Genomic DNA, 22,927 nt, shown 5'->3' with positions numbered 1-22,927 from the left:
GGTGCTTATGGAGAAGGGTGGAGAATACAGGAAGGCCTGGCCATAATTCTCGATCTTGCACAGGGTTAGAAGTTTGTAAGTTTAACTATCAGGGATCTCTTGTAGGACTCTGACAGGAAAGTTGATATTATTAAATCTGAAGCACAACTGTTAGCATGTTCTCCATCCTTCTCCCAGTCACCCTCAACATGGAGTGATACAGCACAGGAGGCGGCCATTCGGCCCATTGTGCCTGTGCTAGATTTCACTGAGTTACACAATTCTCAGCCAGTGCTCGTGATAGAGCACACATACAAAAGCAAAATATGTTCTCTCACAGAGTGAACCATTAATCAGATCAAAATTACGGGTCCCATTACAGGCTGCCTTGGTCATAGTCTGTTTGCCTGCTGTACAGACCAACGCCTACTCTTAACCTGAAGGCTTGTTAGGTTATGGATGAAAGTTCTGAAGTTATCAATGACCAACTCTTTTTTTAAAAAAAAAGAGCTTAATGTGACATTTCTTGGCCCAGACTCAAATGCAATTTTCCTTGTTTCCATATTTTCTGCAAGTATTTGAGATAAAAAGGTATGTCAGTAAATACCACAATACAGTATTGCTAAAGAAATCTGCAGCAAAGTCTTTTGCCAAAGTCCTTTAAAGTTTAGTATCAGGGGTAAGCACATTCAAAAGAATTCTGCACTACAAGATATAAATCATGAATGCATATAATGGAAAACTAGATTTATAGGTAGTTACTGTTTAATAAAATATAAATCATTCACCTTAATACAAATCCTAGGTACTCACAAAGTTTAGAGGGATTATCCAGATTTTACCAGCAGGTTTTATCAGAGGACTTTGTACACCCACCTCAAAGCTTCATTAGAAACTGTTACAGGCACCCTTTTGCTAAACAGAGCAGACCACAATGGTTATTCTCAAAACGTGGAAGACCTGCAAATTTTCTCACAAATAGCAAAGTTAAGCACAATGTGTGTGGCCAGGTGGACCACTCTTCCAGCCAGCTGCCTAACAGTCCATAGAACATGACTAACAAGCATGTTTGGCAGATCAGAGTGGTAACCAGCATGGAGCTGTGAGAGGTGAATAGGCTACACATGACAGTACTGGGCACAGGTCATGTTCGGGGCAGTTACAGAATATAAAACAACTTTCCCTCAATTCACAATAGCCACTAACATTTTTCAAAACTTCTGTTTTTTTTAATATAGAAGAGAGGCACTTAACCACAATTCTATTCCTGTAAAGACTGACAGCACTGACTTGATCGCTCTAAATGTGTAACTCTACAACAGGCTAAAAAGAACAGATTCAATAAAAAGCCAGAAACTGGGTTACAGGAAGACAGTTCAGAAGCACTTCATAGCAACCAACTGAAGAGCACATCAAGCATACCAGCACATTTTGAATAGCCTTCATTTAAGACATCCTGGTATCATCATTATTGATTTCTAAACCATATGGCTTCACCGATTGCAGTCAGTTATGTTGAGAATTAGATATAAATGTTTAGCTTCAAAAATGAATATCTTCACTGGTGAATAGGACATAGCCTAGAGCTTATACTGCATGGTATATATTAGTGCATGCAGCTTTCCAACAAATGGCTCGTCATGAAATAACAGATCAATGGGGATTCAGTCCTCAACAGTACCTGCACACCCCTGAATTAGTGCCTCAAAGGGTACCATTCTGAAACTATCCCTATTTAGGATTTTTCAGCTTTTCCATGCTGTTTTTATTCTGGGACAAAGTTTGTTGTTTCTGCTTCTTCAGGGTTCTGTAGGCCTTAATGACCCTCTCCCGCTCCTCCAACATCATCCTCTGACGAGCCATCGACATGGTGAACTGTTCACTACATTGGGTCCCCTCCTTTTTCCTTTCTGCAGTGCACTTGCTCTGCTGAATCAGAGATTTCAGAAGTAACTGTCTCTGGCCAGGCTAGAAAGAACAAACAATAGGTTTAACACAAAGCAAAGGAAAATATAAAAGACTTCAGAGCCAATAGAAGACTTCACAACTCTAAATCTAATGATGTGCATTACAATATCTGAAATTCTATAATAAAATTTTGAAACTTAGAAGTTACAATAAGATGGTTTTGTCTTTGTCATTACAGTTGCAACACATTATTAATCACAGAGCTCTAAGATGGATGTATATTTGAAGGTAAGGACTTAGAATTAAATCATAAAATGTTACACATGGCAAAAAGCCATCTGGTCCATTAAATCTGTGGTGTCTTTCTCCATCAGCCCACTCTTTACTCACTCTCTATACTCCTTTATTATTCCTCTTTTTCAAACAACTATTAACACCTTTTAAAAAAAAAATTGAATCTGCTTCAATAACAATTTCAGAGAGAGAAATCCATATTTTAATCACACTGTGCATGAAATCGTTTTCAAGTATCTCCTTATTATGTTTTATTATCCTCACCACTGAATTTTTTAAAATGATAGTAACAGCCAGTGGTATTTAAATTTCCTCTGACAAAGTTTGGTTAAGTGATTTAATATGAGTTCAGGTGGTGCTTCTGTCCTTGAAGTGGCATCAACTCGACTGCTACAGAAGTCCCAAGCACACTACAATAAAACTCCCCTACTCCCGACAAACAATCTCTCCATCCCTGTCTATATTTAGATTATTTAAATCACCTACAATTATGATGATATAGCTCTATAATTTGGCTAAAAAACATCATCCTCAATTTCCTGTTCACTGCTTGACAGTTTATGGTACACTCCCTGCACTGTGGCTGATCCCTTGCTACTTCTGGCAACCAAAGCCGGAGCTCCCTGTATGACAAAGAGAGAGAGAGAAAGATGAAGCAGAAAAAGGAGCCAATGACAGATGGCAGGTTGATAATAAAGTGGGAACCCAGCTGAATACAGAAAGTTCGGAAAGGAAATGCAAAAGGAAATAAGAAAGGCAAAGAAAGAGTATAAGAAGAGACTGGCAGTTAACATGTAAAGGAATCCAAAAGTCTACTATAGGCATATGAATAGTAAGAGAAGTGGAGCCAATTAGGGGTCAAAATGGAGGCTCTATGCATCGAGGTAGTGGGCACGGCTGAGGTACTAAAAGAGTACTTTGCAGCTGCATTTACCAAACAAGAAAATGCTGTCAAAATCATAGTGAAAGTGGAGGTAATTGGGATGCTGGATGAGCTAGAAACTGATAAAACAGGAAGTACTAAAGAGGCTGACTGTACTTAAAAATGTAAGTAAGTCACCAGGACCAGATAGGATGCATCCAAAAATGCTGACAGAACTAAGAGTGGAAATTGCCCAAGTACTAGATGCAATCTTCCAACCCTCCCCAGATATGGCAGTGATGCCAGGGATTGCAGAATTGCAAATGCTGCACCCACACTTGTTCAAAAAAAGGGTATAAGGATAAATCCAGCCAGTAAGGCCAGACATTTTAACCTTGGTGGTGGGAAAGCTTTTAGAATCGTTAATGTGGGACAAAATTAACAGTCACTTGGACAAATATAGATTAATTAAAGAAAGGCAGGGCAGATTTGTTAAAAGCAATTTGTGTTTAATTAACTTATTGGGTTTTTGACGAAGTAACAGGGAGGGTTGATGAGCATCATATGGTTGATATGGTGTATAGGGACTTCCAAAAGATGTTTGATAAAGTGCCACATAACAAGCTTGCCAGCAAAGTTGAAGTCCATGGAATAAAAGGGGCAGTGGCAACACGGATATGAAGCTGGCTGAATGACAAGCAGCAAAGAGTAATGGTGAACAGTTGTTTTTGGGACTGGGGGAAGGTATAACAGTGGGATTCCCCAGGGGTCAATACCAGGACCACCACTTTATTTGATATACATTTATGACCTACACTTGGCTGTGCAGGGCACAATTTCAAAACCTTGGAAGTATTGGTAACTGCGAAGGGGATAGTGATATACTTCTAGGGGACATACACAGGCTGGTGGAATGGGTGGACAAGTGGCAGATGGAATTTAACGCAGAGAAGTATGAAGTGATTAATTTTGATAGGAAGAACGAGGAGAGACAATGTAAAATAACAGGTACAATTTTAAAGGGGGTGCAGGAAGAAGGAGATCTGGGGGTATACGTGCACAAATCATTGAAAATATAGGGCAGGTTGAGAAAGCGATTAAAAAGGCAAACAGGATCCTGTGCTTCATAAAAAGAGGCATAGAGCACAAAAGCAAGCAAGTTATGATGACCCTTTACCTAATACTGGTTCAGCCTTAACTGGAGTATTGCGTTCAATTCAGGGCATCACACTTTAGGAAGAATGTAAAGGCTTTAAAGAGCATGTGGAAAATATATATGAGAATTGTTCCAGGAATGAGGGACTTCAGTTTTGTGGATAGACTGGAGAAACTGGGATTGTTCTTCTTGGTCAAGAAAGAAAACAATGAGAGAAAATTTTATAGACGTGTTCAAAATCAAGTGGGGGGTCCAATGTCATGAGCACTTTAATCCACAGAAAATGGTTCATCTTCAAGGACTTAGGACATTCTGGAAGAATTTGTGTTTGAAAAGACACTGTCATTTAAAGGGTTAATGCAGGACTTTGGTATTCCTGGAAAAATAATAATTTTACAAGAAAGGGTAATTGAGCAGCTAGGAAAAAAAATGTCAACCTCTTGATCTTGACTCGATTGAACTGTGTACAAAGGGGGTCATGTGGGTTTTATGGCTCTGAAAAAAAGAAACATGTGTGGAAGACTGTTTTAAAAGTGGGTTTTGGTTTAAGAGAAGGACCAACTACTTGAGAAGAAAGACAGCAGCCGTTTGCAGTCCAGAGCCAGTCCAGAGCTGGAAATTAATATAAGCTGCTCCTGAGATGCTCTACATGCTGGAATAGAGTGCCCTCAAGCTTGCCATGAGTCCACCTGGAAAGCAGTGCCAGAGCCATTGTTATTTCATGAATCAGTGCTGAAAGACCAACCGTATAACCTGGATGCCATTTCAAGAACCCCACTGTCTAACCTTTGCCTTTGAACCATTGATTTTTAAGCCTAGTTAAGGTCTCTTTTATTCTGGGTACCATTACTGAAGGTAAACAATTGGCTACGTTGATGAATAAATTAAACTTTTAAGCTAATGGCATGTCCTGTGGAGCAGTGGGGCTAGATCAACTGCGCAATCCTCCCATCCCAGTCGTAACGCCAGACAGAGTAGATAGTGAGAAACTGTTTTCCATTGACATAAGGGTAGAGAACCAGAGGACACCAATTTAAGGTGACTAGAAAAGGAACCGGGGTGACATGGTTAAGATTTGGAATGCACTGCCTGTGAGTGTCATGGAAACAGATTCAACCTTGGCTTTCAAAAGAGAACTGGATCAGCACCCAAAAAGAAAAAAATTTCAGGGCTTCTGGGGAAGAGGGCATGTAAGTGGAACTAGCTGAGTTGCTCTTGCAGAAGGTTGGCATAGACACGACAGGCCAAATGGCCTCCTTCTGTGCTGTAACCATTCTTGAGTCCTATGATCTCAAGCCACAATAACAAATATGCATTTAGCAAGAGGCGGCTGAGTGACTGAGTAAAGTCATAGAAGTTAGCTTGAAATCATTGCAAAACTATTTTAAAAAAGTAAGTCTATGAATACAATAATGGTTTACATAAAAAAGTAATAAAGAAGCAATGAGAACATGAATGAAAACTGAATAGTTGGGCTCCGCTCTCGAGAAAGAATGGGAAGAGTTTTATGGAGGCGATGGGGGTCTCGGCCACTGACTGGAAAGCTGGCGAGAGGCCCACGCTGCCTCCTCCTGGAAAGGTATTACATGCCAATCAAGAGGTTGAGAGGTCAACGGCGGGCCTTCCACAGGATCAGGAGAGCCACCGGCCAATCATAACGTTTGCTCAGCAGTCCCACTAGGGAGATGGTGGCTGCTGCCGGAATGATGCCCAGCATAAAGGCTCAGGATTGTGAAGGGACCAATGCCAGTGTTAAGCGATGGGAGGAATTTCACGGCTTGGGGGTGATGGGTGGTGGTGGTGGTGGTGGTTGGGGGGGGGGGGAGAGGGTAGTGGCTCTCAACACTCCATTTCCCCTACCTTCACAATGACAGGCCCTCGATCAGGGACCAAATGCCATTGAACAAGGGATGTCCCCCAGAAGAGCACAAGCAACCCTCACAGGGTTGTATGTCGCGCTCCCTGACATAGGTAACAGGCCTGCCCATCGCTGTGGGAAGAGGTGCTACGTGGCATTAATTGCCCCTCAAGGGCCTCAATTGGCAGCAGGGCAGAAAGGCTGTCCACGGGCTTTCCTGCCTTACATTTAATTGGGATGGAGGCAGGATGGTGGTGACGTCTCCAGCTGTCATTATCGTGCCAGGTTAAATGCTCTCCTCACCTACAAACTCACCAGGGGAAAGAGCGAAAAATATCACTGACTGAACCATTTTGGTTTGCTATTGTCGATCTTACACAAGCTAAGTATTTACCTGGTCAGTTTCTTGGCTTTTCCTGGGTTTAGCTGTGAGGGTTGGGGGCTGCATGACCACTTCTCCAAATCTCACAGTATCTGCAAAATAAGATCAATCCCATTCTGAAAAACGAATTTTAAAATGACTATGGATCCTCACCAAACACAACACTAACTCGACTACATTTTAATGTCCTGCCTAAGAATTACGCGTGCAAATTTTGTCCCACAAACCTGAACACAACCCTTATTTTGGTCCAAACTCCATTTTTATAGCCCTTTGGGTAGTTGCAAAAGGCACACTTTTTAAAACTGAGCCTCAGTGCAAATGTTCCTCAGGCAGTCATCTAAGGAAGATGAGTCAACCAGATGAACTTCCAGTACACGTTCTCAAGCTAGGTTAATTCAGTGAGAGCTCAGATGAGGCTCAGTGTTTGCAGGATGAAACCTTCAATTGGTGCAGTTTTACTTAGGTCAAGTACGCCACCTAGTGTCCTCATTAAAAACTGGAGTGAAAAAATACAAGGCACAAAATTGAATGTCAAGGTTGCAAACTTGTGTAGAATGGCAGACTAGCAATCTTCATCCACAGTTATCTTGTCAAGAGGCTGGAGTCTCAATCCCCCTAACAAAACTCAAAACAGATATAATAGAAAAAAGCTCATGATAGCATTGTACCTATGATCTGCTTGATGCAGTCTTGCCCCAAAAATTGAATGGTTTGTTTGTAATGACTTTGGGGCCAATGGAGCAGTGTATGGGCTGAGGATTCCTTTCTTCATAGTAGAAGACACAAAAAGCATCCAGAAGAAATGGGAACAAGGGTCTACTGAAAAAAAAGGATACTAGTAAATAAATAACACTGGAGAAATTAATGGGACTAAAATCCAATAAATTCCCTGGACCTGGTGGCTAGAGAGTTAGTGAATGCATTGGTTTTAATCTTCAAAAATTCCCTAAATTCTAGAACAGTCCCCATGGGTTGGAAGATAGCAAAGGTAACCCTGTTATTTGTTACAAATGTGAGAGTTTAAAGGATGATTATGTTTTAAACTACCTCCTTTAAAGTAAAATGGAGTAATTTGAAGAGAGGGATGTGACGTCCTATGAAATCTGCCCAATGACAAGCCCACGTGACCTGGGTGTCATGGGGATGCAGGTCAAAACGTATTGAAAGTAACATGCAAGTTTTAACAGCTGGACACAAAGGAGGAGGCAGCTGGTCTTGCTGTGCACAGACTCTCAGAGTCAGTCAGTTAGACTGAGATTTGGGGAAGATGATCAAAAACAAGTGTTGCTATGCCAAGCAGAAGAAATGTTTTTGGGTTAATCCCCATGCAAAATGTTGGTGATGACAGATTCCCTGTTTGAAGAGATGAGGTTTGTGGAAATTTAAAGATGGAGTCATCACAGGGCACCTTGCTACTGGAAACCCATTCAATTATGCTTAGAAGATGGAGTGAAGGGACTTTGTTTAAAAGGACACTAGAAGATTCACCCTGTCAAAGCCGGGAGGAGATTGGGACTTTATGTGCAAGACTACGTTCAAGAACACATGAATTAGGAGCAGGAATAGGCCATTCGGCCCCTCAAGTCTGTTCTGCCATTTGATAAGAACATGGCTGATCCAATTGTGGCCACAACTCTATTTTCCTGTTTAGCCCCTATAACCTTTGACTCCCTTGCTAATTAAGAATCTATCTAACTCAGCCTTAAAAATATTCAATAACCCTGTCTCCAATGCTCTCTGGGGAAGAGAATTCCACAGACTAACAACCCTCTTAGAGAAAATATTTCTCCTCATCTTCATCTTAAATGGGATACCCCTTATTTTTATACTGTGTCCCCTAGTTCTAGTCAATCCCATAAGGGAAAATATTCTCACTGCATCCACCGTCCAGGATCTTATATGTTTCAATAAGATCACCTCTCATTTTTCTAAACTCCAATGGATAAAGGCCCAACCTGTCCAACCTTTCCTCATAAGAAAACCCCTTCATCCCAGGAATCAGTCAAGTGAATCTTCCTTGTGCTGCTGCAAATGTAGTATAATGTATAAATGTGGCACGGGGTTTTCGGTTGTGTTGATAAGTAAATGGAGAGTACCTATCCTGTAGTTTAGTGTATTAGTTGCTGACTAAATAATGTTTAGTCAATGTTGATTTTTATTTTAATATAAGTCCAATTTACTCAGCCTCTCATCATAGAACCCTCTCATTCCCAGGGACCAATCCAGTGAACCTTTGCTGTACTGCCCCCAGTGCAAGTGAAGATGCAGAAAATTTGGATTTATTTTAAAGTACTGGCCAGGACCAGCAGCTAAGGCGCCAAAGCATACACAAACATTTGCAGCCTTAAATGAAAACTATAAACTTATAGAAAGGGCTCAGCTGTAAATTTGCAATTAGGAAATGGAAGACACACGGGCGGGGACACAGGATAACTCAATCAAGAAATGGGAAAGGCCATTTTGCACCATCTGATAGCTATCTTCAAAAAAGACAATGCCCAGTCTCTGCACTGCAAGTACTGTACAGGAACACAATTATCAGTCCACCGGTGGGGGGGGGGAATCATTGTGCTGTGGCCTTTGTCTAACTAGTACCATTAAGTTGTAACTGATAGTAAAAGATATATAAACTCTGCTCATTTGAAACCTCAGTGGAGAAGTGCCTGGATTGCCCAGCGTTTGCTCCCCGCATACGTAATAAAGGAACCACTTGAATATTGCATCTGGACTCTGAGTGTTGAAATTTTGTACCAGAGTATTCCTCAGATCTTTCACAAGTATATCCTTTAAATATGAAGGCCAAAATTGCACAGAGTATTCTAGGTGCGGTCACACCAAAGCTCCGTACAATTGTAGCAGACTTCTTTATTCTTGCACTCCAATCCCCTTGCAACAAAGGTCAGCATGCCATTTGCTTTCCTAATTGTTTGCTGTACCTGCATGCTAACTTTGTGTTCCTTGTATGAGTACACCCAAGTCTCTGTGAACATCAACATTTACAAGTTTCATGCCTTTTAAAATATATTTTGCTTTCCTATTCTTATGAACAAAGTGGATAACCTCATACTTCCCCAAATTATACTCCATTTGCTACTTAGGGATAAATATCTTTGAGTTAGATTGAGCCTAAAAGCTCAATTAAAGGGTAACTTGACAGTAGCATTAAAAGTCAGACAATCTAGTTTTATTTTGGAGTTTATCATTTTCATGTTTCTCTGTAAAACTTCCATTTCATCAGCCTGAGTGGCTGACCACCACCAGGACCAGTCTGGTAAAAACAAGCAAAAGCACATTCTAGTTAAATGAGGCAGTGAGCAAAGGAAAAGAAGCAAAGGTTTACAGAGCTTTGCAGATTAGCCCTACAAATTAGCACTTGTTAAAAAAAGGCATGTTTAGGTTTTAGTTTTAACAAATGGTATTGAAGAGCATTAAGCATCTAACAAGCAGAGATGAGAGGATGAGAGGTCCAATCTTGACATCCAGTGGGGGACTAATGTCCAGTGGGAGTGGAATGGAGGGGCTGGGGCACCCCAATCCCATTTCCATTGCGTCTTGCTAGATGTCCAGGTAGGGGATTTGAGAACCAGGCTAATGGATTGTCCACAAAAAAGGTCTTTGTTCTGGGAAAGCGCTGGAAAATGAGTTGTTTTGTGTGCTTTTAGGCATGAAAGAAGATAGGCATCTATGATTACAACCACCTCCACTTGTACAAGGATTCCAAAAAACTGTATTCCATGTAAATTACTGTTGCTTTTGCTTCACACCATCTGAGAAGTTTCAAGGGTAGTGAGCCACTGTGTAATTGAAGTTAACTTCATGGAGATTTGCCGAACAGTGATCTTCAACGTTGTGGAGAACGTGGCATATGCTTAACTCCTCTTACAACTGAAACAGACATGTTTCTTTTTTTTTTTAGTTACCTCAGGAAGTCTGCAGACAGTATTAATGGAACAGTTCTATTAAACAGTATCCGACCAGAATGCAGAACAGGTAGGCACCACACTACCACACATCTTGCAACAGTAACTTACCTGTAAACATTTCTTTCTCCAGTTTCATCTCCTTTCTTTCAGCTCTCTTTCTAATAAATTTTCCCAACCGCTTCTTGTCAAACCTATTTGATACAAACCAGAGTTAACTAACAAATACACAATTTCCCACAATGAAAATATTTTAAACCTATTTAATTTCCAGCTTCACACAATGTTGGTTTGGTCTCCAGAAATATTGGCAGTTACCACATTCACCAGTTTTCTTTAAATGGTAGGAAGTTCCATGTTCAGGCTTGGTGTTCATGGAGCAGCACTACCACAGATCAAATGCTCTTGCCTTAAAGAGTTTGCATCAATGCATCCTGGACAGATTATTAGGACAGGGGTCACTATGGATTCAGAGGGTTAGACATGTAGTTTTATCACTCAGGACTTCACAGGACTTGGATGTTAAGCCAGTGCAGACAAATGGAATGTCAGCTGGGTTATTCTTAACCATGAACAATATCAAAAAATATTCAACATTTGTATTGAAACAAATAACCTGCAGTGTTCCTGGAATTATTTCCACTTTGAACGGGCTTATGTGTACAGCTGAAGAAAACCCCTGTATTGAGCAGATGACATGGATCCACAGGAATCTGATCCTAAGTAATGGCTACTGGAAGTTCCCTGAAACAAGCCCAAGTGGGATTGGAGTAAGGAGGCAAAGAAAGAGCTTCTATCCCTTTATATTCGCATAATATCGGCTATAACATATGCTTTAGCACTGTCCTTGAGGCTGACTTGCAATAAGGTGCTCCGAATGTAGTCTGTCTGACTGAACGTAACAAATTTCTAAATATTTGGCTCTTTCTTTTAAGATTACTGAATACAGAGGATTGGAAAATGAAATGTTACCGTATAGGTGCATATACAGTCTACAGCTCCAAAGTAAATTGATTCTCTTTTTGTTTTAAGAATTGTGACCTATATGTAGGCAATACTGTAGAATAGTCTAGCTGTGATATATGTACTTTTTAATCACAATGACGTTATTAGATTCCCTTCCCAAACCATAAGACGTAGGAGCAGAAGGCTGCCATTTAGCCCAAGTCTGCTCTGCCATTCAATGAGATCACAGCTCATCCGACAATACTCAACTCCACTTCCCTGCCTTTTCCCCATAACCCTTGACTCCCTTACTGGTTAAAAATCTGTCCATCTCAGCCTTGAATATACTTAACAACCCAGCCTCTACAGCCCCCTGTGGTAAAGAATTCCACAGATTCGCTACCCTCTGAAAGAAGAAATTCTTCTTGACCTCTGTTTAAATGGGTGACTCCTTACTCTGAGATTATTCCCTCTGGTCCTAGACTCTCCCACAAGGGGAAACAATGTCTCAGCATCCACCCTGACAAGCCCCCTAAGAATCTTATCTGTTTCAATAAGGTCGCCTTTCATTCTTCTAAACTCCAATGAGTACAGGCCCAACCTACTCCACTTCTCCTCATAAGAAAATCCCTCCACACCCAGGATCTACCTAGTGAACCTTCTCTGGACTGCCTCCAATGCCAGTATATCTTTCCTTTGATAAGGGGACCAAAATTGTTCACAGTATTCTAGGTGTGGTCTAACTAGTGCCTTGTGTAGTTTTAGCAAGATTTCCCTATTTTTATACTCAATTCCCTCTGAAATAAAGGCTAACGTTCCATTTGCCTTCCCTATTACCTGTTGAACTTGTATGTTAGTTTTTAGGGATTCATGAACAAGGACCCCCAAATCCCTCTGTGCAGCAGCCTTCTGCAGTCTTTCTCTGTTTAGATAATATTCAGCTCCTCTATTCTTCCTGCCAAAGTGCATAACCTCACATTTTCCCACATTATATTCCATCTGTGAGGTTTTTGCCCACCACTTAGCCTGTCTATATCCCTCTGTTGACTCTTTGTGTCATCCTCACCACTTGCCTTCCCACACATTTTTGTGTCAAATCGTAAACTTGGCCATTCCAAAAACACAGATTCCCTTTCCTTTTCTTCCACTCTGCTATTTTCAGCAAAGGGCTAAAAGGAAAAAATATTGTAATTGCTGTTATCTATCAGCAATGTCAGGCTCCCCACAAGATATAATACCATATGTACAGATAATAGAACATACTCTTTCTTTTTTTCAGATTTTGATTTCACACTGCTTGCCTTTTCTTCCTCCTCGTCATCTAACTCAGGACAACGGGTTCGTTGATTTTTGGTCATGAACATTACATGCTGCGTTTCCTCCTCCATGCGCTTAATGTAGGCTCTCTCAGACTCTCGTTTCCGCCTCTTAAACTTTGGAACTGGTATGTCTCCATGGAGAGCTGAGCCCATTGAAGCAGGCTTCTTTTCTGGCTTTTCTGGGCATTTAAAGAAAAATTAATTCAGTGTTACTTTTTACGCTGTTACAGATTATCCTCTTGAAGGTTGAGTTTGTATGTTTTCTACACGAGAATGAGCTATTTTGGTCTGAAGACAACCTAGGATGTGGGCGAGGAAATACAACACTAAATAAATGACAGCCCTTGATTAAGCGCTTTCAACCAGAGTTCCCACACATGATTATTATCCATAATCATGCAAAGCACTTGTAAACATTGGAACTCTGAAATAACATCTGCCAAATAAACAAAAGGGATAGGAAAGGACCATCTGCTCCACCATGCCAGCCCACCCGAACCTGGAGCAGCCACGTACACCACTGATGCCATGCAGCTTCACACTATCTCCAAGGAGGAGCAAAAAGATATAGTGAGTAGTCTGAGGAGGCACCCTGCTTTGGCTCATTCATGAAGAAAGGCTACTTGGGCAAGGAAGTAGAGAGTTGTGGCACTCATGCAACTATACTCCAGCAAAGGATAGAACCTTCAGAGAAAAAAGGAGAAAAATTAGCCGAAAGAGAAAGGCTACAACTGGAAAACTACCAAAGGCCAGAAAACACATCCGTGGTTAAATTACTACATTTAGAATATAATTTGGTGCCTTTAAGCAGCTGAGCTGACAAGTAGATGGCTTGGGTGCAACACAACATAACAATATCTACTTAGAAGAGTTAAGGTCAAAAGGGAACCTTTAGAAATGTGACGATGAACCCTGCTAACGTTGCATTTATGCTTCATTCTATTAAGTAAGAAGACTATTTGCAGAAGTTACTTTTCTGCTGCACCCAAAATTATACTAATAGTGTAAAACATTAATTATGCATTTCTGTTTTGACTCACACAAATGTAAGGAACTGATTCAACCTACATCATACTTAGTATTTCTAAATAGACAAATTATACATCTGGACCTATTTAAAGTGACTTTTACTTGCCAAAAGGGCGCAAAGCTGTATGGTCAGGTCTGATTTCAATTAAGGGCAATTAAGGATGGGCAATAAATGCTGGTCTTGCCAGCCATGTCCATATCCTATGAACGAATAAAAAAAATTCTTGTAATGTTGTCTCCATCATAAAAGGTTGTGCAGTTTTATGCTTCTGGGGTACAGCAGAACCAAATCAGGTTACAAATCAGAATTAGAACGCATTAGTTGTGGGTGTGGAATGGTTGGATGATATGCAATAGTATAAAGGTTTATCAATAATATACAATGCAAGCATTTACAGGAGAAAAATTAGTACAGTTCTGTTTTGTCTGTCAAAAACAACTATCTATTGTATCATATACACCAAATGTGGAATCAGCAAGGCCTGGAGAGCTCAGAAACAAGAGGACAAGAAAAATCAGAAAATGGCTCTTCAGCCTTTAGTGTTGGGTATTTTCGAAGGTAGTAAAATACGGGTAATATGCTGGCATTTTTGGGATCTCCTGTTTCAACTGCTGTTTGATCAAGCTGTATTTCCACTCATCACAGCAATAAATCCTTGACTACAATCATAAATAAATTTACCCACACCGATTCAATAATCCAGCCCTAATGATTGACTTCCATTCAACTAGGAAATAAAGTAAGATATTACATTAACAATATCAATCAAAAAAGTACGAGCAAGGGAGTGAAAGGTTACCGGGGGGTAGGCAGGAGGTTACAATCAGATCAGCCATGATCTTATTGAATGGCAGAGCAAGCTCGAGGGACCGAGTGGCCTACTCCTGCTCCTAATTCTTTTGTACAGAACTTACTGCTCCAGCAGCACTCCCTGGGTGCTGTTTCGCTGCTCGGTTTCTTGCTTTGAAAACTGAATTCACTCAACATAATTCCATCCTCAACTTGCTCACTGACTGCATGTTCACCTCGCTAGCCTTCCAAATGGATAGCTCCAGTTGCTCATGAGATTTGTCCAGACACAACAGCAATTCCATCCAAACTGGTTACTTGCTTTGGGTTCCATGGATGGGATTTATCCTATTTGCCTGGACAAACCGCACCCGCTATAAGCAGAATGTACCATACCAAATCCCAACAACTTCTAAAATAAACATGTGACCCAGGCCCAGGGTAACTATTTTCAGGTGAGTGGTAAGTTCTAAAGGAACTACGTTGACTATACCAGGTTTTCTCTTCCGCTTATTCATCTGCTTCATCATTTTCTCCTTACTCCTCATTATCTCACGGACTTTGTATGGAATTTCCTGTTCATCAATATTTTTGGGCTTCATGTTGCTTTTCTTCAGCACCCTAAGGAGTTAAAAGTGCATTATTGTCAATTAATCTTTGACTTACAGTATTTTACCACACATTTTAACAAGGCTAACAAATTCACAAATATAGTTTATTTTCTACTCAATTTCCACTCTTTTCCTTCTAAAGTCTAAATTATGATGAAAATACTGATTCATTCACTCACTCTACATTTTTTAGTCATTTTCTCTATCTTGGCCAGACCTCAAATTCAGCACTGTATTCACCCACAAACAACCCGTCCCAGTAGTGGACAGAATTAAAAGTGAACATCAAACTTGTTGAGAACTTTAATTTTCTGGGTGATTCTCTCTGCTCATTTCCTCTTTCATCCAAATTCCTTCAAATGTGTGACCCCAGCCACATGAAAGAAGCATGTTTACCCCTATGTAATGAATGCTGCACGATCACAAGTGCTTACTAATATTGTCCTTTTTTTTGTTATGAATTGTGTCTTCATCCGAGAAAAAGTTAACCTCTATTAAGGAGTTAACACCTTTTCATGGTAGTCATGTGATTTAGGGATCAGACTCAGAATTGAATGATTACAGGACTCCTCATTCTTCTATGTTAACAATCTACCCATTCCATTAAAAAATGCAATGCAGAGGTAAAATTAACATTAAAAACCTCCTTATATTTGAAGACTGGTTGCTGCATTAAAAGCCTGCCCAATAGTTTAAATCCAGCTGGACTGTAGATGATGGGCTCTCTCTCTCTCTCCACTTGTATATGTATTTGTTGAGGAGAAAAGTTAGCTAGTCTCAGTTCATTTTATAAAAAGGTGCAAAAATTTAGTGTAGAATTCCTTCAAAGTGAATGGAAGGCAGCTTGTTAATGGAAATACCATTCTGGCGATGTTAGGATGTATGAACAGATATATTTTCCATAGAATAGCTAAAAAGACAATTTATGTATAGCTTTTGGTGTTATGATGGGTTTCTAACATATTATGTTCCCAATTATTAATAAAACACAGATAACCATAACACGATTCAATTTATATTCTGCTTCATCTCACAAATAGCACAACCAACCGCTACATGACTATTATTCATGTAATTGCAAAGCTGGAGTTCAGATTTTGTTTCATCTTCCCCGTTTTGAATGCCAATACTTAGTGGTACTTCTTGCACACCTGATTACAGAAGTCTCTAACGGAGCAAGTGCCCAACCTTCAGCCCTTACAAATAAAATCATGAGACCACCCGTAACTTCCCGAAGGCCTAGTGGGTTAAGACAAAATACCAGGATTAGTTAGTACAGAGTTAACTGGCCTGACAGCCAGGTACAGGACAAGCCTTGCACCTATAATCACGATTTCAGGACGCCCCAAAGCACTTTCCAGTCAATGAAATACTTGTGAAGTGTAATCACTGCTGCAATGCAGGAAACGTGGCAGCCCATCTGCACACAGCAAGATCCCACAGACAGCAATGTGAAAAATCAGATGATTTGTTGTAATAAAATGCTGGAAAAACTCAGCAGGTCTGGCAGCATCTGTGGAGGTGATCTGTTGTTTGGCTGCGGGGTCAATGTTGACCAGCAGGTAGAGGGAGCTGCATGATCCTGGTTAGTGATAGTTAACCTTTGGCGGGGGGTGGGGGGAGGTGGTGCACAGTGGCTGGCTGGAAGAGCACTGTGAAGACAGGCAAAGTCATAGAGTTACACAGCACAGAAACAAGCCCTTCGGCCCATCGTGTCCGTGCCATCCATCAAGCATCTATCTAATCTAATCCCATTTTCCAGCACTTGGCCCTTTAGTCCCTCCCACTCTTGTGGCCTGATCCCTCTACCCCGACCCCGACCTGTCCCGCTGCTCCTTCCGGCGGCCAGGGCGACTCGCATCCACATCTTTCACTTTCCGATGCTTCCCCATCGCTCGGCAGCTCCACGCGCGCGCGCACACACACACACACACACACACACACAGCCCGCACTCAGGCCGCCGCCGCTACCTTTCACCTGCCTTCCGATTGGCCTACCCTCAGCCACGTGATAGCGCCGACTTAACCGAATTGGCTGAGACCGCTGTCAATCAAAGGCGGACGGGCGGGAGCTCCGTTGCTAGGCAGCGGTTTCCTGGGCCAGGCCTATGCACCCCCCCCCCACCCCCCAGCTCCCGCAGTCGGTCTGGCAGCCAGGCCTCATGAGCTGCTGTTTCGTCGCCGCGGTCTGCAGGCCCTGCGCCCGCTGGAAGGTGCCCGGCCTGGTGAGTGCTGCTCTGCCGTGTGACCTTCACTCTGAAGGGCAGCTGCATTGAGATTTTCATTCCCTCTCAGCCCGGTGTTGCTCTAATGCAGGGGGCTCAATGAGGGGTCTGGGGGGTGTCTTCAGCTGCTTCGGCCTTAAGCTCTGGAATTCCCTCCCTAAATCTTTCTACCTCTCCTCCTCGAGAGCTACCTCTGTGACCAAGCTTTCACAGGATGAGGGCGCCCTTGGCAAGGACAGCCTTTTTGTTGCCCCGTCCCTAATTGCCCTTGAACTGAGTGGCTTGCCAGGCCTTTTCACTGCTGTGTGTCTGGGGTCACATGTAGGCCAAACTGGGTAAGGATAGCAGATTTCCTTCTCTTGGTGAATCAGATGGGTTTTTACAACGATTGATGATAGTTGCCATGGTCACCTTTACTGAGGCTAGCTTTGTGTTCCAGATTTATTCGTTGAATTTAAATCCCACCAGTTGCCGTGGTGGGGATTTAAACCCTGGTCCTATGGATTGACCACAATGCCACTGTAGGTTTGCAGGGAAAAGGTAGGGTGAGTGGGTTGAGCTGAGTTTCCCCTGCGGAGAGCCGACACTGACACACCGGACCAAATGGCCTCCTATATTGTAACTATTTCAACCATTCTGTGTGCCAAGGTTAAACTTAGTTTCATAACATTCCAATGAAGTGCCTTGGGATCTCTTACTCCGTTAACGCCACTATTAAATGGAAATTGTTCTTGTTATTAATCTGTACATGTCTACTCGCTCCTGTGCTCACTCATCTACATTGACTCCTGGTCCACTAATGCTTTGATTTTAAAATTCTCTTGTGTTCAAATCTTTCCCTGACCTCAACCCTCACTATGCCTCTAACCTCCTAAGCTCACCAAGAACTTTGTGTTCCTCTTTTGTAAATCCACTTCCTTTGCCCCAACAATGACGTTCATGCCTTCAGCTCTATAAGTCCTAATTTCTCAAATTCTCTCCTTAAACCTTGCCACTTCTCCACCTCCCTTCCTTTAAGATTGTCCTACTTCTTTGACCAGGCTTTTGTCACCCACCCCCATTTCTCTTTTCACTCGGGATTAATTTATGCTCATCTGAGGCATTATGGGAATACAAATTGTTATACTTTTTAAAATTCATTCATGGGATGTGGGCTTCGCTGGCTGGGCCAGCTTTTATTGGCCCACCCCTAGTTGCCAGGGGCGCAGCAAGTTCTGGAGCACAAGCCTTCAGCACTATTGCTGGAATATTGTCAGGGCCCTTATCACCAGTGCCTTCAGCTGTTCCTTGATATCATGTGGAGTGAAGAGAATTGGCTGAAGACTGACATCTGTGATGCTGGGGACCTCCGGAGGAGGCCAAGATGGATCATCCACTCGGCACTTCTGGCTGCAGATTGTAACAAATGCTTCAGCCTTATCTTTTGCACTGCTGTGCTGGGCTCTTCCATCATTGAGGATGGGGATATTCCTGGAGCCGCCTCCTCCAGTGAGTTGTTTAATTGTCCACCACCATTTGCGACTGGATGTGGCAGGACTGCAGAGCTTAGGTCTGATCCGTTGGTTGTGGGATCGCTTAGCCCTATCACTTGCTGCTTATGCTGTTTGGCATGCAAGTAGTGCTGTATTATAGCTTCACCAGGTTGACACTCATTTTTAGGTATGCCTGGTGCTGCTCCTGGCATGCCCTCCTGCGCTCTTCATTGAACCAGGGGTTGATCACCTAGCTTGATGGTAATGGTAGAGTGGAGGGTGTGCCAGGCCATGAAGTTACATGTGTTCGAGTACAATTCTGCTGCTGCTGATGGTCCACAGCACCTCATGGATGCCCAGTCTTGAGTTGCTAGATCTGTTCGAAATCTATCCCATTTAGCACAGTGGTAGTGTCACACAACACAATGGAGGGTATCCTCAGTGTGAAGGCAGGACTTCGTCTCCACAATGACTGTGTGGTGGTCACTCCTACCCACACTGTCATAGACAGATGTATCTGCGACAGGCAGACACGTTGGTGAGGATGAGGTCGAGTATGTTTTCCCCTCTTGTTGGTTCCCTCACCACCACCAGTCTAGCAGCTATGTCATTTAGGGCTCCAGTAGTGGTGCTACCGAGCCACTCTTAGTGATGGACATTGAAGTCCCCCACCCAGAGTACATTCTGTGCCCTTGCCACCCTCAGTGCTTCCTTCAAGTGGTGTTCAACATGGAGGAGCACTGATTCATCAACTGAGGGAGGGAGGTACGTGGTAATCAGCAGGAGGCTTCCTTGCCCCCATTTGACTTGATGCCATGTGACTTCATGGGATCCAGAGTCGATGTTGAGGACTCCCAGGGCAACTCCCTCTTGACTGTATGCCATTGTGCAGCCACCTCTGCTGGGTCTGTCCTGCCGGTGCGACAGGACATACCCAGGGATGGTGATGGTGATGTCTGGGACATTATCTGTCAGATATGATTCCGTGTGGGTGATTATGTCAGGCTGTTGCTTGACTAGCCTGTGAGACAGCTCTTCCAATTTTGGCACAAGCCCCCAGATGTTAGTAAGTAGGACTTTGCAGGGCTGACAGGGCTAAGATTGCCGTTGTCATTTCCGGTGCCTTGGTTGATGCCGGGTGGTCCTTCCGATTTTATTCTTTTTTTGTGACTTTGTAGCAGTTTGTTACAACTGCGTGGGTTTCAGAGGGCATGCGAGGTAGCATCAAAGATCGTCCATTCACTCAGTTTAAGCACCCGTGTGTCCAAAAATAGTGTTTCATTTGATTTATTTTATTTAAGAGATTGATGTTTTATAATATGATAAAAAATTGATAAAAATGTTTTGGGGGCAGGGGGGGGGTTGGGGGGGGGGGGGGGGGGGGGGGGGGGGGTGTGAGGTGACCAATGAATAGATTGGGAAGGGATGGACTCTCCTTTCCTGATTGTCTTGGCTAAAGGATACTATGTAGATGAAAAATAACAGTCCTTTGCAGTGTATCACTTAGTTGTGAAGGTTATTGCCCTGCTCTGCATCCTGTTTCCTATCCTGTGCTGCCAAATACTATTCTGGTCATCCGAGAGGATTAACTGTTTACAATCTACTAACAGATCAGCAAATATTTTTTTCTTTGACAAATTCTCCCCTTTTTCTTTGGCTGGGCTATGATTCAGCTGCCTGTGTGTGTGAGCCCAGTTTGTGATTGAGGTTATTAAACTGTGTGAGGCATTACAACCAACCTACCCCTATCCTCATCCATTTAGAAGAATGAGAGGTGATCTTATCGAAACATAAGATCCTGAGGGGATTTGATAGGGTAGATTCCAGGAGGATGTTTCCACTTGTGGGAGAGACGAACCAGGGGACACAGTTTAGAATAAGAGGTTTACCATTTAAAACAGGAATGAGGAGAATTTTTTTTAGTTATTAGTATGTGCAATTCTCATTTCCAGAAAGCAGTGGAGGCTGGGTCATTGAATTTATTCAAGGCAAAGTTAGACAGATTTTTGATAGACATGAGGGTCAAGGGTTATGGGGGGCAGACAGGGAAGTGGAGTTGAGACCACAACCGGATCAGCCATGATCTTATTGAATGGAAGAGCAAGCTCGAAGGGCTGAGTGGCCTACTCCTGCTTCTAAGTCCTATGTCCCACCTACTCCTAACAGGGATCCCTGGATTGTGAATAAGAATAGGAATCCTAACTGCTTTATCTTTCCCTATCTCTACCCTGAAGATACTAAGGCCATCTATTCAAACAGGGACTTTCCTGGTTTTTTGGCTCAGCTACTGGATGCTATAATGAGCTAGGTCATTGAGAGGCAGGGTGGAAGCATTTAACAAATAGTTCTTCACAGTAGAAATGTCTCTGGTTCTAAGCAATAAAATGGCTTCTGAAACAATGGTTTAATTTTTGATATAACCCATTTCCTATTTGCATACGAAGTAATGACAATTTAATTTATGTAGTTAATCTCTTTCCAGTAAAATCTAAAATACAGTTCTCTATGGTGCGAAGAGATGAGGAGGCATTAAAAATATAAGAGAGGCTATAAAATAGTCCTTTTTAAGTTGGAGCCACTTACTGATTGAACAGACATTGAAACAGAACTACCTCGGGGTGGCCTCTACGAATCCTTGAATACAGGTATGCAGATAAGTCCTCTTGATACCATACTCAAAAAGCCATTCTTCAAGTGCAAGTGCAGATAGAGTGTCAGCAGGTTATTAGACTGGTGGGACATCATAGCCCAGCCTGATCCTCCTTAACCAAACCCTTTCCCATGTTTTCCATAAGTGAACAATTAGATAGTGATCAGGAACCCTGAATAACATTCCTCCCATTTCCCCCTAGCCCAGGGACATTGTGACTTTGTAGTGATCCTCCTGTTTGATTCCAATCCAGATCTGGGATTGAAGCTGAAGGCAAGCCGACCTGCAGGATTTAGGGGTGCATTTGACACTGACCCATCGTGGAGCTCCAATCACAAATTAAGTTAGGACGGAGAGTTCTTTATGTACTTTTGGCAAAGCTTCTTTGTTTACATCCTGACATTTCAGTTCCCTGTCGCTAATATCTCTGCATTATTAGCAGCGATGCAATGAGCAATAAGCTTTCTTCATTTTCATTTTCAGGGAGCTCCAAGACTACTTTCAGGATTCTCTTCCAATGGATTTAGATGGATATCAAGCTTGCCTCTGTCATCACACTTGCCTGGACTCTTCAGAGCTTGGCAAATATTATACTATAACCGGACTATCACCACATGCAAAAGGTTTTTCACTCCCTCCAGGAATCTGAACTGCAAGGAGAATAAAGAAAAGAACCAAAGTCACCTTCAACACAGAGAACAAAGTAATAAGGATGAAGGTGGCTTTAGGGTAAAACAGGATCTACCTCCAATACCGCCTACCTGGTGCTGTATGAAAGGGTGCCACAACTGTGTATGGATTTCATATGCAGAGGAGATGTTGGACTACTACCAGAATGGAGGACTAAAAGCCCTCGAGATTATTGATAAATATGTTGAGGATGAGAATCTTAAAGCATTTATTAAAATGGAAATAAAGTTAAGATACAAGAAATAATATTTAAGAGCAGCTTTGAACCATTGTGTAAACTTCCATTTTTGTGTTGTTGATCTGAATCCCAATAACAGTACTAATTAGAAAGTATTGTTAACAGGTACTGGAAGTATGGATTTCGCTGGGCTGAATGTTTTTTTTCTTATGTAAAGGCTGAGTTCCTTTGCAGTCACTCAGTATGAAGACTGGCCAGGTATTCAGCGATTAAAATGAAAAACTGCCGAGATTGGTGGGCTCACCTATTTGCTGTTTGCAATGTTGGTGATTATAAAATCTGCAGCACTGACATGCCAGACCTCCTAGTTGAAGGGAAAGTAGGGCAGGAACTACAAAAAGATCTGTAGTTCAAGAGAGAAGACAAGTATTTTAAAATTAAATAAGGGCAATTATGAGGGCATGAAAGCAGAGTTAACCAACATGACCTGGCAAATTAGGTTAAGGGATAGGTCGGTAGCGATGCAGTGGCAGACATTTCACAATATATAGCATATATACATTCCAATGAGAAATAAAATTCCAAGGGGAGGACCCACCATCCGTGGTTAACAAAAAGTTTAAAAACGTAAAGAAAAAGCACATAATTGCGCAAAG

General features: G+C 42.1%; 2 protein-coding genes across 2 annotated transcripts; one reads left to right on the top strand and one right to left on the bottom strand.

Moving 5' to 3' along the window:
- Positions 1–726: 726 nt before the first annotated feature.
- Positions 727–17,028, bottom strand: ccdc137 (coiled-coil domain containing 137). The gene is made up of 6 exons (XM_041216620.1): positions 16,878–17,028; positions 14,939–15,066; positions 12,571–12,805; positions 10,474–10,556; positions 6,452–6,531; positions 727–1,947 (listed from the first exon to the last, which is right to left on the bottom strand). Exons 1-6 carry the CDS (start codon positions 16,946–16,948, stop codon positions 1,711–1,713), a joined length of 834 nt encoding a protein of 277 aa, XP_041072554.1. The 5' UTR covers positions 16,949–17,028; the 3' UTR covers positions 727–1,710.
- Positions 17,029–17,202: 174 nt separating this feature from the next.
- oxld1 (oxidoreductase-like domain containing 1) lies at positions 17,203–22,340 on the top strand. Its single transcript, XM_041217285.1, has 2 exons — positions 17,203–17,281; positions 21,887–22,340. The coding sequence occupies exons 1-2, from the start codon at positions 17,219–17,221 to the stop codon at positions 22,337–22,339; spliced, it is 516 nt and encodes a 171-aa protein (XP_041073219.1). The 5' UTR covers positions 17,203–17,218; the 3' UTR covers position 22,340.
- Positions 22,341–22,927: the final 587 nt, after the last annotated feature.

This window comes from Carcharodon carcharias, chromosome 22, assembly GCF_017639515.1.
Source record: "Carcharodon carcharias isolate sCarCar2 chromosome 22, sCarCar2.pri, whole genome shotgun sequence".
Classification (NCBI taxonomy): Eukaryota; Metazoa; Chordata; class Chondrichthyes; order Lamniformes; family Lamnidae; genus Carcharodon; species Carcharodon carcharias.
This window is presented reverse-complemented; position numbering and strand designations above follow the sequence as displayed.

Excerpts from the sequence above, each read along its gene's own strand:
- ccdc137 (XM_041216620.1), bottom strand. The coding sequence starts at position 16,948 with ATGGGGAAGCATCGGAAAGTGAAAGATGTGGATGCGAGTCGCCCTGGC. Across the intron at positions 10,557-12,570 it reads AAATCTGAAAAAAAGAAAGA|GTTTGACAAGAAGCGGTTGG; the intron begins GTATGTTCTATT and ends TGTATCAAATAG. Across the intron at positions 1,948-6,451 it reads AAAGCCAAGAAACTGACCAG|CCTGGCCAGAGACAGTTACT; the intron begins GTAAATACTTAG and ends TGTTCTTTCTAG.
- oxld1 (XM_041217285.1), top strand. The coding sequence starts at position 17,219 with ATGAGCTGCTGTTTCGTCGCCGCGGTCTGCAGGCCCTGCGCCCGCTGG. Across the intron at positions 17,282-21,886 it reads GCTGGAAGGTGCCCGGCCTG|GGAGCTCCAAGACTACTTTC; the intron begins GTGAGTGCTGCT and ends TTTCATTTTCAG.